Below are 19,335 nucleotides of genomic sequence, written 5' to 3'. Positions count from 1 at the left end.
GAGAGTCATCTAGTATGGTAGTAGCAGCCCTTGGCGGATAAAAATGGCGGCGGAAAACTGGTACTTTTTCTGGTGTATTTCATGCATGTTTGGTACGTGGATAAAGAGATGGAGCAGAATTCGAGGTGTCTGCCATACAGGTTGTATGACTACGGTTCTGCCAAATTCACTGCTTTTCGAACAGAATCTGCCAATTTTACCGCCAGGCTCCCTCCAGCCAATGCATGCCGTGGTTCCACACGCCCTTCGCCAGCCGCTCATGCATGCAACGGTGCCCCAAATGACTTATGTGCACGTACACGACCCGCTCATATGGATAGGAGAGATACGTGCATGTACAGAACATGTAAGTTATAATATCATAATCATTAGGTACACTGATGTACATGTACAATCATGTACAGTCATGTAGGTGGTTGGGTTTTATTGAATTCATTCAAATCTTCACAAAGAGGAAAAAACGTTCTGCTGCAGTGTGCAAAACGATTGGTCAGCCAATTGCGATCAGTATTAAAGTAGAGAGGAGAGGAGAGGAGAGGAAGAGTTCTTTAGTATTAAAGTACCTAAATTTATGCTACTGGAATGTTTCAAAAGAATCAAAACCAATACACGCCCATAGAGGCGTGAAGCAATCCAGCCTAGCTGGATTTCAGTACTTCGAAGGAAAAACAAACAATCATTAACTTTGTATTGACTTCCAAGGACCGGCAATGCCAATAAGATTCAAACACACGAGGTACATAGCATCATCTAAAAGGTCACAACAGTCAGTCGGCAGTCTACCTGTTGCTAACTCCATGCGAAAAACTAAAAAACACCAAAAAGAGTAACACTTTGCTGACTAAACAAATTTCATCTATTGCACTGGGATACAACTTTTTTTGTGCAGACTGAACGTTGTAAAGAGCCAAATAACAGCAAGGAACCATGTTTGACGCACCGTGCCAAAAGATAAGGTGTGCTAGTGTCTTGTGTCGCTCCCTATGAATTTGCAGTATAACCGTATAATTGTCCTAATTTTATAACAAAAACGTTTGCGGGGGCCGGGGAGCGGGTACTTATGACATTCAGCTACGTTTCTGTAAGTATAATTATTATGTAATGGTCTGTGCTAGTGCGGCAGAAGGCTTGCCATGGCCTACGTATCCAAGAGATGACAATGGAGTAAAGGGAGAGGATGAAATCGATTCCTCTTGTAAGAAGCTGAACACTACTCTTTAGACGTCAACCTCACGTACATCCTGTCTACTTGGTACCTGTAGATCTTCAAACTGATGAAATATCTGCTGGAACGAGGGCCGGTCACGTGGTTCGTCGCTCATGCACTTCTCAGCCAGGTGACGGTACGGGTAGGGAGTGGTGGGAGGAAAGACTGGCGTGTTGCCATCCATGATCTCTTGATGGATGTCCTCCGGGAACGTCAAATGTGGATAGGGAAGCCGACGCGTAGCTATTTCCCACATCACTACGCCATAGCTGCGGCAGAAAGAGACCATACGGAAACACATGTAGTCATACACATGCACACAGGGATTGCGTGTAGGACGCGTGGGAAGAAGCCAGTTGTATTTACGCAAGTGTGGCGGGGCTTCGTCAAGACGAATAGAAAGAAAACAATACACAGTTTTCGATCCGCTTGACTAGAGATGGGGAAGGTGTTAAACATATCATAAAGCTCGGCAGAAGGGAAGTATGATGGTTTGAGGAAAAGGACTTTCAGTATCCTCTTATTGTGGACTTCCAGGGTACTCAATAACGATTTACTTAGTAGAGATGACCAGGCGGTTGAGCAATAGAGAAAATGGGGAGAATATCATCACACCATCACCATCACAAGCCCATATAGTTGGTCAATGATGCACACGAAGCCCATAGCCCTAAGGCCGTCGGGGCGTCACAGAGCAAGTATGAACAAGCGAGCGCCATAAAAATCGATCGCGTGCAGCAGCGAGCAGGGAGGGGAGAATATAGCAATGGTAAAAAAAAAAAGGCGAATGCATTCATGCAGTAGGTGGGAGCAGTGAGACACGAGGTAGCCAACAGCTTTACTGACTTTGCTACAGATATAGTCGACATGGAAACTCATCAATGAGGGAGTACTACAAGCAGGGAGTAGTACAATACTACTCCCTGACTACAAGTAACGAATTTGAATTTGATGAGGTGTTTCATGAAAATGATGCAATGGATCCAAAAGATTTTCATTCACTTGTAACTTGTAAGTGCATGTTCTTATAAGCGAGGGTGCTCTTATATTCGAAAATAAGAACATGTCCTTAAATAAAGAAAGGTAAAGGACAAAATGTTACGAGTTAAGACAAACTGTCCACCAACGTAACCAGATCTTATACAGTCAGCAAGTGCGACAAAATGGCACAAAACTGACAAGGAGTACATGTACTGAGACATTCGGCGACCTGACACCTACATGTACAGGTAGCTCCAAGACTTCTCCAAGGCGCAAACCAACAACAATAGAGAGGTTCCGCATAACGTAATTACGTTAGTAAAAAACGTAGTCGATCTACGGAAAGTCTGAACCTGCCAGCCAAGTGCGTGAGCCAGCGGACGTGGAGTGTGCCGATGGTGCCATGATGAATGCCAGCGGGATTGCTGTGGCGGAGCGCAGGTCAGCAAGCAGTGCGGCGGCGCCGAATCCGGACGTTACAGATCAGGAGTTGCACTCGGCTAGTAATACACCGGTCCAAATCGCTGACCCTGACACCATCACCGACAGCCAGGCAACGCACCTATTGGCCACACTGGATGCCGGTGAAAGCCAACCCTCTAGCACTCCCAACTTCGACACAGACGCAACAGCCACTGGGGGCCCAGCTGGATCTGCAGACGGTGCAGAGGTCCCCGACCTACCAGTCTTCCCATCACTGGACCGCACCGCATTCCGACTTGGAGAACTGACAGGGGAAGACTCTGTGACAGCCATCGTTGAGGCGTATGAGGTTGTCGTCCACTTCCGCCCCAACCTGTTCCCAGTTCCCCAGGGCACCGTCGGTCGCTCGTTCATCTCCCAGCTGAGTGCCTTCTTCCACAGCTTTGGCAGTGCCTCGGCCTCAGAAGATGTCGCACTCAAGGCGGCGATGGTCTTCCCACAGCTGATGTTACAGAACCCGCAGGGCAACCATACCAAGCCGTCTCCACAGGAACACCTAAGGAGACGTCTAGAACTTTGGCGAACAGCAAGCCTGCCGGAACTGCTCCGCGAGTCAACCACCATCCAGAAGCAGGTCCAGGACAGGCACCAGCCAGCCGCCCGATCGACCCCCCCTGACCTGGCAAGGGCGTTCGCCGCTAATGTGTCCTCCGGCAAACTACCATCCGCCCTCCGTCAGCTATCAAGTGGTGGCTGCAAAGGAGTTCTCAGCCTGGACACCACTGTCGGCACTGATACCACCCGTGACCTTCTTATCAGCAAACATCCGGCAGGGGAGCCGGCTGATGCAGAGTCTCTGCTCACGGGTGAGCCACCTGTTCAGCCCCACAGAGTGATGTTCTCAAGCCTGACCCGTGACGTCATCCGCCGGGCCGCCCTGCACACCCACGGCGCGGCTGGGCCATCGGGCATGGACGCTGATGGATGGCGGCGCATGTGCACCGCGTTCTCCGAAGCGTCGGATGAGCTGTGTGACTCGCTTGCAACATGCGCTCGTCGCATTGCTACCACATACGTCAACCCAGCGACACTGGAGGCGCTCGTCGCATGCAGATTAATAGCCCTTGACAAATCGCCGGGTGTTCGACCCATTGGTATCGGCGAAGTGGCCAGGCGCATTGTCGGCAAAGCCATCCTCACTGTCACCGGGAGAGATATCCAAGATGCAGCGGGCACCCTTCAACTGTGTGCCGGTCAGGAGTGCGGCATTGAAGCTGCCATCCATGCGATGCAAGATGTCTACCGTGAGGAGGATGCGGATGCCATATTGCTCGCCGACGCTTCGAACGCCTTCAACCGGCTTAACCGTGAAGCCTGCCTACGGAACATCCGTCACCTCTGTCCCTCTATAGCGCCAGCTGTAATCAACACCTACCGCCAACCATCCCGCCTATTCGTTGATGGAGAGTGCTTGCTATCGTGCGAGGGTACCACTCAGGGTGACCCTCTGGCCATGCCCGTATATGCGCTTGGAGTCCTCCCGCTCATCAAGAAAGTTGCAGTGCCTGGTGCGAAACAGGGCTGGTATGCGGACGATGCTGCAGCCGGTGGCAAGCTAACGCCTGTTCGCCAATGGTGGGACAATCTCGTCAGCCAAGGTCCTGGGTATGGCTACCACTGCAATGCCCAGAAGTCACTCCTCCTGGTCAAGCCCTCCAGGTACGCAGCTGCTATCGAGATGTTCGAGGGGACCGGTGTGCAGGTCACGTGTGATGGTTGCCGCCACCTTGGTGCACCTTTGGGCACGGATGAGTTTATAGAACAATTTGTCCAGTCCAAGGTCGCCACCTGGTGTGAGGAAGTTGCGCAGCTCACGACCATCGCTGCATCGCAGCCACAGGCCGCCTACTCCGCCTTCACACAGGGCCTGCAAAACAAGTGGTCCTTCCTCTGCCGGACCTCCTCCATCCCGCCATCCTTGCTTGAACCGCTGGAACACGCAATCAGCGGTCGGCTCATCCCGGCCATCACGGGTCAGGCTCCACCTGGGACAACTGTTCGCTCCCTACTCTCTCTGCCTTGCCGGCTTGGGGGACTGGGTATGGCAGACCCTTGTTCAGTGGCTGAACAGTACACCTCATCCCGAAGGATCACGGCTAGCCTCGTGTCTCGCCTGCTGGAGCAGGAGTCGTCTCTTGGCGACTCTCTGACTCAGCTCCGGACGGTCAAGGCGACGGTTCGGGCCGAGAAGCGGAGCGCGTTCAAGTCTATGGCTGACGCTCTTCGCTCGGATCACCGGGAGCTGGCCCCTGTTCTCGACCTGGCCTCAGAAAAGGGTGCATCCAGCTGGCTGACCTGCCGCCCCCTCAGCCGCCATGGTTTCACACTCAGCAAGGGAGATTTCCGGGATGGCCTGTGCCTCCGGTACGGCTGGACACCTCCTCGGCTCCCAAGCCTCTGCGTGTGCAGTAAGCCGCTGAATGTGAGTCACGCCCTGTCGTGCCCGTTTGGTGGCTTCCCGACGCTGCGACACAACGAGGTGAGGGACATCACCGCCAGAGCTCTGAGGCAGGTCGCTCACAACGTGACAGTGGAACCCCACCTCCAGCCCGTCACCGGAGAGGCCTTCCGCCATCGCACAGCTGTCACGGAGGAGCAAGCTCGGCTGGACGTTGCGGCTAGTGGTGTGTGGGGTGGCCGATTCGAGCGCATCTTTATTGATGTACGGGTGTTCAACCCTTTTGCGTCTTCGAATCGTGCCACCTCCCTCGCTGCTAGCTACAGACGCCATGAACAGGAAAAGCGCCGGAAGTACGAGGAGCGAGTACGTGAAGTTGAGCATGCCTCCTTCGTGCCCGTTGTGCTCTCTGCCTCTGGTGGCTATGGCAAGCATGCCAATGCTCTTTTCACGCGGATCGCCTCTCTCCTGGCTGAGAAGAGTAAGGAGCCATACGGGCAGGTTATCTCCTTGCTGCGCTGCCGCCTTGGGTTTGCCCTGGTGCGTTGTGGTGCTATGTGCCTGCGTGGCTCAAGGAGCATGTTTGCTCCTGCCATGCCTGAGTCCCCTGCTGTGCTAGTGGCGGCGGAGGCACGCATCCAGTGAACCTGCACAGTGCAGTGATCCTCCTGAGTGACAGACTCTGTAAATACTGTATATGATGATTCGTTTTTATATATGTGTTGATTCTTCACAAAATGTGTTATTTTGCCCGTACAAGAGGCTCAGTTTTCCGTGGGAAAAAAAAAAAAAAAATCTACGGAAAGTCTTACGTAAACTGCATGCGAATCTGGGTTCCGCCACACGGAGTTTTCAAATCACGTAGCTGCCCTTGACAACTCCGAACGCGGCAGTGTACGACCAGATCGACCTGGGGAGAGAGTCATAAATTTGTACCCCAATCCACTTACGGACCAGCTACGTTATCAGAGCCCTATCTACGTACTCTCCGTAGACAACTTTCCGTAAGTGGAGTGCAAACTCGCGAATTCACGGGTTTTTCCCGCCCACTAACGTAAAGTTGCTCAACTTTACGTTGTGCGGAACCTCTCTAATGACTGTATAAGATCTGGTTACGTTGGTGGACAGTTTGTCAGAACTCGTAACATGTTGTCCTTTACCTTTCTTTATCCCAACTATATTGGCTCACCATCCGAGTTCAAATGTCCTTAAATGCGCGAGATTACGGTACGTAATAGTATATTAACATTGATGTCCTAGATCCTACCGGAGGATGTACCCAGAGTGCTGACAGTGCTCAACACCGCGGAGGCAGAGCGCAATACAAAACAGAACAACAAGGATGTCCTTGTTGTTCTGTCCTGGATCCTAGAAGTGCACCCCCTATTTGAAAGGCAGTCCACGGTAGGCTTTCCCCAAATCGGCCGGCTGAAAAATTCGCCGAAAACGAGACTTACCGAAAATCGCTAAGCTTTTCGCCGATTTTGGAGGGTTGCTTTGAGAATCGCCGAAAATCTCTACCAAATCTTTCAATATCTCACCAATTTTGAAGCCAATATGCCGACAATTCTTCTAGCCGATTTTATATTCCAATTTGCAGCCGATTTTCGAACAATCAGCTTTAATATTTTGCAGGAGAATCTGTTGTATCGTTGAGCCGAGCGAAAAGCCGAATAAGCGAAAAACGGGCCGATTTGGGGAAAGCCTAGTGGGAAGTACTTGCAAAACTGGACTGCAAAGAGCAAAATCAACAAGACAAGACTGGCAAGACTCACCTGTAAACATCGGACTTTTCAGTGTAACTATTCTCAGTCAGTGTCTCTGGAGCTCTCCATCTGTCGGTTCCAACACCACACGTCATTCCAACTCGTGATGGCAGCTGTGAGGCCGTGAAACAGTGAGGTGGAGTACTCTCTGTGACGACAGTTGTCATGGTTACTAAGGGATGAACACTTGCACTAGTTGCAGAGGTCCGATTTGCAGATACTAGTGACAGTTCCTCATCGCCCAGAAGTGGACTGGCGACATCACAGCTGCTCTGGTGTATTGGATTTGAAGAAGGTTGGCATTCAGGAACCGTTGGTTGAAACACTGTCTCGTTTTCACTCCTGTCTGCTGTTGCATGATCGTGTGGAACGCTTGCTGCCGGAGTGTTTGCATGGGAATCGCTACTGGATTCCTCCCCTGATTGCGAACGATCTTTACTTTCCAGTAGGGCAAGATACCTAGTGAACTCTAAATCTCCGATTTTCACCACCCACTTGTCACTGACCAATAGATTTGGACTCTTGAGATCACGGTGAATCTGGGGAGGATTGGAGCTATGCAGATATCGCATGCCACGAGCGATGTCCAGAGCAAATCGAAGCATATCCTCTTGTTCTAGTTGAACTTCTGGATTATGGAGATTGTCGTAGAGGGAACCTCGTCGCAAGTACTCCATAACCAAGAATGGGCACTTGTCAGCTGTGTCCTGGCCTGCTCCAAGAAAGAGGACAATATTTGGGTGGCACAAGGATCGCAAAGTCTCGGCCTCCTCCAAGAAGATATCAAATGGTGATGAACGCCATCGCGTGTGATTGAAACGCTTGGGAAGTTTCTTGACTACAACATCCATGTCACTAAGCTTTGCAAGATACACCTTGCTGTAGGTGCCCGAAGCGAGACGTTTGCTGATTGTCAAGTCCCTCCATTGCATTCGCGCTCCCCGGTTCAGTTCTGCAAGTTTCCTCAGGGACCTTTGGAGACGAACATGTTGGATTTGCATTTGTTTCTCCGTTTTCCTCAAGTCGCGACGCTTTCGTATGAACTTTACCAGGAACGCAATGCACAAAGAAAGTACCAAGGAGAAAATGATGGCTGCCAGCTGAGAAAGGTAGACTACGGGTGTGCGGCAGTTGTCGGACGGCAGGTATCCAAACTTGCAGTTGCAGTACTTCTTGTCATCTCTATCCACCAAGCATGTGCCGTGGCCATGGCAGTAGCTGTCCATGCATATGGTGTCGCATTTCCAGGCTCCAATGCCTGGTGTCGTTAAATCGCCAGGACATCTCGTACAGTTCCCTGCAATAGCAGACGAATAGTACCCTATAGGACAAGGCTCACAGGTACGGTGTTCCGAGTATCCATAGCCCAATGGACAATGTTTGTTAGTGTTCACACTCATAAAGCCTAGTAAAGTCCTATATTCATCAGTGCGGGTACCAAGACAACCGGAGAAGACGAGATCATCGACCACATGTTGGCCATAGATGGAGAAGTTGAAAAAGGGTACAACCTTAACTGTGGTGTTTGCTCCATGCTCACGGAATTGAAAAAGCAATGCAGCATTCGCGGATATGGGATCATTAAGGTCATCCGGTCTCTGAGCAATGAATCCGCCTAGCAGTAAAAATGAATTGTTCAAGTACGAAGACAAAGAATGGTAGAAGCGCATGGTCACTGGCCGTGACAAAGGAATCTTGCGGAGATGTATGAACGAGAGGCTCTTAATTGACATCAACAACACGTGATCGGTCATTATTTCAGGTCTACTAGTATTGATGCTTCTTGGACTTTCTTCATTGAACACGTTATAATCACCGAACAGAATAATATCATCACCATACATCGTTGCAGAATGCCCCCACTGACTGGGAAGTTTCTCACCGAAAACATTATCAGTCAGTTGGGTCCACGTACCGGAGCACGACTGCTCATCTCTTATCTGCAGCACCCATAAGTCACTGTAAACCATTGTCGCGTCTTGCCCACCCTGTATCACCAAACTGTTGTGATTGTGCTTGAATGCCACGTGGTCTCTTCGAGGCATGGGTGTGGGCTGGGATGGATGTGTCTTAAGGCGTCGCCAGTAGGTTGTGGAATCGACTACAAGGTACTCAATTTGGATCGACAAACACCAAATCGACTCAGGGTAATCATAGCTTTGGTTTATTGTCTGAGAACCGCCAAAGAGAATTCCCATGGATGGCCGGACGGATGTAAATGTGTGGCCTATGCGATTATACTGCAGTGGTGATGGTGAAGGATGCTTAGCGAATATTGTTGATGATTCGAACGGTTTGTATATAAGTTGCCAAACAACAATAGGGGATGGGGTCTGAGATGGGGTATAGCGAATGTCAATACCAGCTGTTCGTTCGGGACAGTAGGAACCAATAAAAATATATATTGACTTGTTTTGCCAAAGCGGTGCAGACAACGGACGTGCATTGACGCAGCCCTGAAAGCCTGGAAAATATATCCGAACATCAATATCCGGCTTATGCGCGATCCTTAGCTGGGACGTATTTGGTTTCAATTGGGTGTCCTGCTGTAAAATGAAACTTTTTTTGCTGTCCTGTCCATGAAACACGATGTGGAATTCGTCAGTTAGGCTGGATAACAATGAAAACCAAGGCATGCTATGCGTATAGCTCATTACTCGCACCTCTGAAAGTTTTCCTTTCGCTTCGCAGTGAATCCGGCCGTTGCCTAGAGTTGGCAGTGCGCACAGATACAGGGTAAATGGTCCATGCGGAACTGAGTATGCCACAATCGTTGTTCGTAAGTCGCTGAAATAAGCAACTTGCAAGTTATTGTAAAACTCTCTCATCATACTTGAAGTACTGATATCGCCTCTTGGAGAGTAGATAGATGGGAAATTGGATGGCAGTTCGAACCACGTACCTTGTTCGATATTGTAGATCCAGAAATCGTTCAACATTCGTACCTGGATGGGTTGGGAAGATTCATGCGCTTCCACTCCACCGAACAGCAGTAACTCGGAATCACCTATGGATATTAGAGCGGGGTTTGATCTCGGGCTTGGAGAGCGAGCATTTACTAACTGTTGCCCCGCTTTTGTCCATTCTGCCGGTACGGATGTGTCGGATATGTCGATAGTGATCTGGAAAATATCCGTGGAGAAGCGGACACACTCAGTGTCGCTGATGTCGTTACAATATGATCCTCCGTACGATATGAGTGTGAACATGGACGATGACGTATTGGTCGGTATGGTAACAAGACCAGGTAAGACAAACACCTCGTGAACACCAGATAGCAGCGCGGGTCAGTGTCGATCATGGAGGCGCTGAACAAGCGCTGAGGACCATTCGCCATTCACACCGTTGTTGCCTCCAAACCATCTAATTCGCAAGCCCTTCCCCAACTATCGCCGAAGTCGCACCAACGTCTTCTTCACATTGTTGTCCCCAGCGCGAGCTTGCGAATTAGATGGTATGGAGGCAACAACGTTGTGAATGACCAATAGTCCTCAGCGCTTGTTCAGCACCTCCATGAGCGGCACTGACTCACGCTGCTATCTCGTGTTCACGAGGTGTCTGTCGCGCTGGAAACGGAGCGTCGCCTCTGTAAATGATGTGTATCTCTGGTGATGTTTGTGCCTGGAGAGCACTATATAGGTGGTGCTCTTCAGGCACAATCTTCCTCAGCCTACTCAAGCTCCACTGATGAGGTGTGAATTCCCCGAAACACTGTGTGTTGAGCAGGGAGTGGTGCTTTCTTGCAAGCTTGCCAAATGGACGGTTCGATGGACTTCTCGTGTGCTCTAGATGACAATCGTGAGTCAGTCAAGTGAGAATTTACTGAGTCGGCAGGAAAACCGCGACGGCGCGAGCTTCCATGATGTAGGGAGCAACACACACTTCCCTAAATCAATTATTGTTCATCAATTACGTACAATCATGTACTATTTTGGACTCGGATGGAGAGCCAAGGATAAATTTATAGTAAAGAAAAAGGACTAAGAAACTACAAGCTACGCTATAATGTCCACTAACACCACCAGTTACTAAACCAGCAGCTCATGATAACATTGCACGACACTGACCGACCTTCCCCTCTTCTCACGTAAACACCTCAAATTTTACGTGAGTTTTTTTTTACTTTTGACGTAAAAGTTCACGGACGTAAGAATTTTACGTGAAACTTAACCTCTCTAATAATTTTTATGTAGACAGGAAAAGGACATTATGGAAAAGAAAGTGTAACAACTAGGCACAACACTGACTAGGCACCGGCGGATAATGCTAGCATAATAACTAGCATAATGACCCATGTGGGGAAGACCGGCACTGCCCTAGCATAAAGCCTCCAAATGTGACCTTGTCTAGCACAATCGATGTGGGAAACTAGCACTACGTCCAGATGAAAGTGTATGCTGGATGCCACCGTTGCCAGAAGCGTGTTTGGCACTGTTTGCTGCGTTTACGGAGTTGTTCAAACTGCACTGACTTGGATCTAAATATAGCATTGTGCACACTTTTTGCAAATTTGATTTCCAAATTTGCATTGCTTGTCTTAAACCGCTGTACATGTATTCTCTGATGTTTCTTCAATTTTCTTTGTGTATTATGTTTCCACCGTGTTTGCCCTGTGATACTGCCATATTCCGAGTGACTGCATAGGGAAGTCATTATTTCCCACCGCATGGATTGAAATTTTTGTAGCACTATCGGCACTGCTAGCATTATAACTAGCATAATCGCTCCAAATACTAGTAACTAGCAGTGCTAGTAGCACAATTTCCTCATATAACTAGCATTATCCGCCGGTGCCTAACACTGACAGAGTACTCGTACTGAGACATTCGACGTCCTGACACCTAGCTTCAACACATCTGCGTAGCCCTAAACAGACAGCCTTCCAACTCGGAAGGTTCAAGGTGATGGAGAGACCAAAGAGGTGAAGATTGTAGTAAAGACGCAACCTAACCTACCGCCGTACCGGTACTCAAAGGCCCGAGCGGGTACATCATACATGTACCGTACATCATACATGTACCGTACATGTACGGGGAAATGCCTCCGGATGGCTTACGGTGTTGCCCCTGAAGCGCGAGGGGTATGATCTGTCGAGTACAGAATTCCGCGATCAACTTGCCATCCGCTATGGTCGGCAGCCGCTTGCCCTGCCAGCGCAATGTGATGGTTGCGGGAAGCCTTTCTCTCTGCAGCATGTCCTTGACTGCCCGAAAGGTGGACTTATCAAGCGAGGCCACAATGATCTGCGTGATAGCGATGCAAAGCTAGCTGATATGGCATTCGGTGGTGTTGTAGTCGAGCCGATCATGGTGCCGGAGGGTGATCGGACGGGGCAGCCTGCTCTTCGGGCAGATTGGCTTGCCCGGGGTGTGTGGGAGGATAACAGGGTGGCGTTTTTTGATAATCGCATCATTGATGCCAACGCACCCAGTTACTCCCATTCATCCTGGGAAGCTACTTCCAACCGCGCTGCTAACGCGAAGAAAAAGAAGTATCGTCAGGCCTCCGAGGACCTCCGTGGGTCGTTCACACCACTGGTTTGTTCCACGGATGGGGTGCTACATCGCGAATACGCCAGCTATCAGAAGCGACTTGCTGGTCGCCTCGCCCTCAAGTGGGACAAGCCATTTTCTATCATCATGGCTTGGGTGCGAGTTCGCAGCCAATTTGCAGTGATCCATGCAGTCGACCTCCGGCTACGCGGGTCTAGAAGGCGCCTGACAGGCCTGTCGACGCAGGATGGTGCTGGGGTAGGCATCGGCCATTGAAAACTGAATTCCGTCTGTTTTACGTGGAATTTCTTGGAGTTTCCCAATGTATTGTACTTGAATAAAATTCTATTTTAACTTTCATGATATCTCAATTTTTTTCACGTCTACATGACTTTATTTTGCCCGTAAAAGAGGCCGTTACCCCGTAAAAAAAAAACATCATACATGTAACACATGTACATGTACATGTACATGTACACGTTTTGGGCGACATAAATAATACGCACCAAAAAAGAAAGAAGAATGAGAAAAATGAAGGGGGCGACAGGTACATGTACATGATACGAGATGTTAGGAGGAGAGACAGTACATTAGAAGGAGGGGAAGGATAAGACAGACAGTGCTGGGAGGAGAAGGAGAGAAAAGAAGAACAGACGTTATTTGGAATAGTATGTGGAGCGGAATTTGGAAGTCATGAGGTGAGGCAGATATGATGCTGATACTCAGAGTTATGTACCCACGACAAGTCAGTCGTTGGTCTTCAAATAGCGGTTCTCAATGTATAATGGCCCTGAGTTGACTGCAACTTTGAAGTGTTGCAAGTCTTGGTGCAGAATGGACCAGAGAAGACTCCGGCGGGCAGCTGATTCCAGACGGGGACAACTGCGTGAGGATAGGCTCGACACAGGTTGTTTCGGGAACGGACTGGAAGTTCATTTGCCAGTTGGTGTGCGTGAGCATTACATCTCTGGAACGCACTACGGGTGGAGTGGACTGTTCGGTATTGTGGCTGCTGGGGTGGTAACATAGGCTCTGTAGAAGGGGATGTGCATCCGGACAATGCACCTTGTAAAGGAGGCAAAGTTCTGCAACCATCCGACGAAGAGCAAGACTCGGCACTGAGACAACGCATCTGTTCATCACGACATCAGTGTAAAATGTCATGACGATTGTATGTGCGTAGTGTGACTTGTGTGTCCGTGTGACACTCGTCATGACACAGCATGCAATCGACTGGTGAATCTTGCACTTCGGCCTTCGCTACAATCACGCTGTCTACAAAGCGTGCTGATTCACACTCCGGTCTCCAGACTCAGTCAGTGAATGCAGATCTACCCAAAGTGCTGAGCTCATTGCTCACATGACCTGTCGCGTGACGCCGTGACCTCGATCCACGACGATCACGTCATCGGGAGCTGGAGAGTACTAAAACAAGCGGTTTTTTAGTACTCCGGCCTGCTCGAATGACCCCTTCTCTCTCTCCGGGCGACTCCAGAACTTTTTTTCCTTTCACTGACGTGATTTTGTGAAGCCCAGCTTCGCAATAACATTAATTTTTCATTCAAGCTCGTGCAAGAATTCTCTTGCATCGGTTTCTTGAGCTGTGCTGGAAGACGAGAGGCGCAGATCGCAGCTGGTGTTTTCGTGGCAGGTGATCTTTAGCTTCTAGTCACAGCCTGTGTATCGACGTGAAGCCTGAGTTTGTTTGTAAAAATACAAAATCGTGAAAAGATGCCGGGCTTTATTGACCTCGTGCGGCGGACAGATCCGTACGTGCTGTGGGTGCTGGCTATGATGTTGGCGGCGTATCTGATGAACCAGCTTGATCGGTATACGTACTCCATAACATCCAAGGACGTCTCGCGAGAGCTGATGTTCGGGGACCAGGCCTGCTTCAGCAGCTCGCCGGACAGCAATTTGACGACCAAGCAGTGCGGCAATGCGCTGGACCAGCAGAAACACTCCAACCTGCCCAACATCAGTGAGCAGGATTTCTGCAACAATCTGACCGTTGTGGAGATCAACGGCACGTATCCATATGACTATACCACGGAGCCATGTTTCTGGAATTACAACGGCCAGGGTGTCAAGTATCAGATCATCGCCGGCACGTACTTCATTCTGATCTACACGTTTGCGGGCATACCGCTCGGCTTCCTGGCGGACTCCGTGAATCGCAAGGTGATGCTGTCGATAGCGCTGTTCTTCTGGAGCGCCATGACCATACTGACAGGTCTCTCAAAGGAGTACTGGCATCTGGTGGTGCTGCGTCTCGGCCTGGGTCTGGGCGAGGCAGGCTGTACGCCCATGGCCGTCAGTATCCTGTCGGACTACTTCCCGGCCGACCTGCGTGGCTCGGCGCTGGGCGTTTACAACTGGGGCATCTACACCGGCTACAGCATGTCCTACGCACTGGCCAACGGCATCAAGACGACCCTGGGCTGGAGGTACGTCTTCTACATCTCGGGCGCCATTGGCTGTGCGCTGGCCCCGCTCATCTTCTTCACCGTCAAGGAGCCGCAGCGCAACCAGAACCCGGCGAACGGCGAGCGTGCGCCCATGCCCAAGGAGAGCACGAGCAAGAAGGCGAAGGACTTGCTGTTCCAGTTCCTGCGTCCGGCCGTCCTGCTGCTGTGCGTCGCCGGTGGCATTCGCAACGCCGGCGGCTACGTGTGGGCGCTGAACACGGAGAACTTCTTTGAGTCGCGTGGACAGACGGCGCAGGACGTCAACAAGTTCATGTCCTGGATCCCCCTGGTCGGCGGCTCGCTGGGCGCCTTATTTGGCGGGTTCATCAGCGACCGGCTGGTGGTGAAGCGCGGTCTCAGCGCCCGTATTTGGGTGCTGGTCATCAGCCAGGTGGCGGCGGCACCGTTTGCAGCCGGCGCGCTCTACTTCGAGGCACCGTACTCATACCTGTGCCTCATACCCAGTAACGTCATCGGCGAGATGTGGGTCGGCGTCACCATCGCCATTCTGGTCGAGCTGGTGCCGTCGCGTCTGCGCACCAGCTCCGTGGCCGTCTACCTCTTCATCATCTCAAACATCGGCGGCAACGCCAACCTCATCGTGCCCTACCTGAAGACCTACTTCCAGAACCTGCTCAGCCTGCCAAAGTCGTCGTACATCCCGCTTCGCAACGCCCTACTGCTCATGTTCCCCGGTATGTACCTGCTCAGCAGTGTTCTCTTTCTGGCCGAGTTCTTCGTCCTGCGGCTGGACAAGCAGCGTAAAGAAGAGGAGCGCAAGGCGGAGGAGAACCCGCACGACGAGACCAGCCCGCTCCTCTCCGGCGACAAAGTCACCCACACGAGCCTGGACGGAGACGACGAAGCAGGCTTGGTTCAGAACCAGTCGTAACGTGAGTGTGCACAGACAGATCTTGCATGGAAGATGGGAACATCAGCAAATCTCCCTGCTGCACCCTGGTAGCATCCCTCCTCAAACATGTACACACTTCATGGCTATATCAATTATTTAGAAATCTTTTTTTATTAGCTTTTTAATCCAGCTGTGCAGGAACATGCAGTGTACGGTACGAACTGGTCCCAGTTGTTTCCGTTGCATGCGTACAAATATGCACACGTCTAAAAAATATGGTAGGAGCTTTCTGTGTAAGTACTCGTTTTTGCGAAGGTGTAGCTAGCCATGTCATGGCATGCATGCCGTGCGCACGGGCAGTAGTAGTAGTGGTACGTTACCCGACCGCCGACACCAGTCCTGTGTTTCGCACGCTGCCTGCGTCCAGGTGTTTGTGTTTGCGTTGCTGCGCTGCGGTCTTCCCTCGACGTCTACGCTCTCTTTGATCAATTTGAGCAGGTCGTGCTCTGATGTTGAAGCACTGAGTACTTTTCTATTGTTTTATTTCTCTTTGCAACAAGAGGTGTTTTTTTACTGTTGTTGTTGATGATCATTATTCTACTGTTCGTTGACATGATAGCTCGTACGATGGAGTTCTTTGCTTTCTAGTTTCTATTTTTGTCATGCTGCAACCGCAGTGGTCTGAAATGTGTTTGGTACTGTGCGTCATGCGGCACCCCCTTCGCCACTGCATACGCACCTTTTTTTTGTTTTGTTTTACTTTATCAAGTCCTTCTCTGCACGGAACTTCAAAACGATTTTTGAGAGAATTTTCAACTTCTGACCGAGGATAAATCACTATGTAAAGTTACGTTTTGTTTTTCTATTCTTTTGTACTTTCGAAATGTGATTGTTGTTGTACATCTGATCACTGGTTGGAATTATTTTACTTTAGAATACTACAGAGAGATCGAAATCTGATATTGATATTATTATGACTTTGAATGTCCTTCGCTGTCCTCTGGTGTGATGTGGTTGTGCCGTGCTCACGTAGTGGTGTGTGGCGTGACAGTACTCAGTCGCGTACTATACACAAGGACAGTATGTATAGGCATACATGTACATGTATAATGAACGGTCTTTCCTGTTAGCTCTGTTTGTCCAGTACATGAGATACACCGTCCTTTCTTGTTGTTTTTCCCTCTACATGTAGCTGCTTGCAGCATGGTAAACGACAGTATCATGGCCTTTCAGATTTTCATTGTACCTACATGTATTTGTAGTACCTCCCAGGATCAGTATCTCCACTTGAAACAATATTCACTGTGACCCAAATACCTCATTCTTAGCATTCTTTTATTCGCTTCCATGTAATTGGGCTTATTGCCCGTTTGGTATTGCGAATTCAAATAAAAAGAACAACACAGTAAAACTCCCCAGATACGGACGTCCCTAATCCGGGCACGTCCGTCCACCGGGCACCCATCTGACCCATCTAGAGTGATTGGCATAACATTTTTTTTAATTTTTTAGGGCTGAAACGATCGTGGATCATGTTTCACGTATCGATTACTCTTTCTTAACGATCGAGTAATCGATTATAATCGTTAGCAAAATAGTGTCATAACTGTGCAAACATTACTCTGTTTCCACAAACTATGCCTTCATAATACCAACAAATCTGCATTAGTGAAAGGGTAGCTCCGAAACATGGCAGTTTTGAAGTCAATTTGACCTCAGAACATGAACCATACCCCTGGCAACTGTATACCGTCCCAGCGGAAACTGATTCAAACTTCACAAAACGAGGGTGTACACTGTACAGTGGTTTCTGGTAGGGCTGAGTCGGGTAGCATTTTCTTCGGGTATCGGGTCCGGGTAGTTTTCCACGGGTAGCACGGGTACCCGATCGGGTAATGTTTCCGTGGTAAGACCACAATGCACACCGGCCCCTTCCCTTGCGCATTGGGTAGACATGCGTGAATTATTTGTACACGTGCACTGTGCATGATGTCATCTGCGACTTCGGGTTTTCGGGTACTATTACTAGAGAGGTTAAGTTTCACGTAAAAGTCTTACGTCCGTGAACTTTTACGTCAAAAAGTGAAAAAACTCACGTAAAATTTGACGTGTTTTACGTGAGTTGACTGTCCCGCACGTAAGTTCATGACGTGAGTTTTTGGAAGTTTCGTTTGGTTATCCCGACCGAATTTGTGTGAGTTTCCGGAATTTTATCGAGATTTATCAAGTTTGTTGGAAGATTTGATATTTGTGCGAACTAAACCCGAATCCTGCCAGGCAAAATTTCACGTCACGTCGCACGTGTAACTTAACCTCTAAAAATTACACGTAACGTGAGATTTGCACCGCGTTTTGAAAAAGGGCAAAAAACGTGTAACTTAACCTCTCTATTCGGTACCCGATTACCCGAGGTCCTCACGGGTAGCACGGGTACCCGACTACCCGTGCACACCACTACTTTCTGGACACAAATTTAAAAAAAGCAAAATAATCGTAATCGGTAATCTAAACGATTGCTCGATCGTTAGAGTTATCAAACGAGTACTCGATTATTCTGTATAATCGTTTCAGCCCTAATTTTTTTACTTGCATTCAGTATTCTAAAGTGGGTAAGGTCTGACTTCCGGACAATTCCTAGTTACAGACACTGCTCGGTCCCAACTAACTATTACTTGCCTGGAGCTGGGCACTTTCACTCTACAGGCAGTCACCTATACATGTGTACTCATTAAAGTTAAATGCTCATTTCTGTTCCCTGGGCAACTGGCGACAGACAGCCGGCGGTCCGTCGCCAGTTGCCCAGGGAACAGAAACGAACATCTATCTAGCCGGAATGCCCCTACCGTTTAGAGTTCTTCGAATCACAATACACACTGTACAGTCATGTAGCTACAGTATAAAAAGTTTGTCGAACCCGAGTCCTGAATGAAGGCTGATGGCTGAACCAGCGGGCTCACAGTGAATCCAAATCGGCGCAACCAACATATGCACATGTATAATTTATAAACTCATTACGCGTACCACAACAATTATGTAAGTCTGTGTGTTCTCAGGTTCAAGTGCGGCACGGCAAGCCACCTTGCTTTCCAGTGACCCAAAAGCCAACCAACAACCCTACATGTACTACAAAGCAAGAGAGTACATAACCCTGGGCACTGGAGAGTACATAACCCTGGGTTTTGTACTCTACAGTGCACCAACTAGTGTCACATTTATTGATTTATTTTTTGAAAAACGTAAAAATGTTTGGCACCTATGAAATCAGGGGATGGCCCACGCCTGGTAAAAAAACTCTCTAGTAGTAGTAGTAGTAGATTGTACCACACACAGATGTACTAGTACTTCATCTGACTAAATTAGAAACAAAAAGAGTTTGAAAGACCTGTCGTAAACTTGTCTCAACATATCGAATAAGAACCAAGTGCTGGAGCACACACACACGCACTCACACGCACACGCACACACACACACACACACACACACACACACACACACACACACACACGGCACACACACACGCACACACACACACACACACACCGTGACACACACACACACACACGGCACACACACACGCACACACACACGGCACACACACACGCACACGTAGCGTAACGAGTATGCTGCCTAGCACATGGACATACAAGCACTGGTGCCGGTGTACTACGTGTACACTCACGTAGTACG

At 49.4% G+C, this 19,335-nt stretch overlaps 2 protein-coding genes across 2 annotated transcripts; one reads left to right on the top strand and one right to left on the bottom strand.

Annotated features, from left to right (window-relative positions):
• Positions 1-417: 417 nt before the first annotated feature.
• On the bottom strand, positions 418-10,082 carry LOC135811333 (uncharacterized). The gene is made up of 2 exons (XM_065324561.1): positions 6,845-10,082; positions 418-1,476 (listed from the first exon to the last, which is right to left on the bottom strand). Exons 1-2 carry the CDS (start codon positions 10,042-10,044, stop codon positions 1,218-1,220), a joined length of 3,459 nt encoding a protein of 1,152 aa, XP_065180633.1. The 5' UTR covers positions 10,045-10,082; the 3' UTR covers positions 418-1,217.
• A 3,759-nt stretch (positions 10,083-13,841) lies between these two features.
• On the top strand, positions 13,842-16,632 carry LOC135811332 (MFS-type efflux pump MSMEG_3705-like). The gene has a single exon (XM_065324559.1). The coding sequence runs from the start codon at positions 14,059-14,061 to the stop codon at positions 15,685-15,687; it is 1,629 nt and encodes a 542-aa protein (XP_065180631.1). The 5' UTR covers positions 13,842-14,058; the 3' UTR covers positions 15,688-16,632.
• The last annotated feature ends 2,703 nt before the right edge of the window (positions 16,633-19,335 follow it).

Source organism: Sycon ciliatum, chromosome 3 (genome assembly GCF_964019385.1).
Source record: "Sycon ciliatum chromosome 3, ocSycCili1.1, whole genome shotgun sequence".
Taxonomy (NCBI): Eukaryota; Metazoa; Porifera; class Calcarea; order Leucosolenida; family Sycettidae; genus Sycon; species Sycon ciliatum.
The sequence above is the reverse complement of the archived record's forward strand: the minus strand, read 5'-3'. Positions and strand labels throughout refer to the sequence as shown.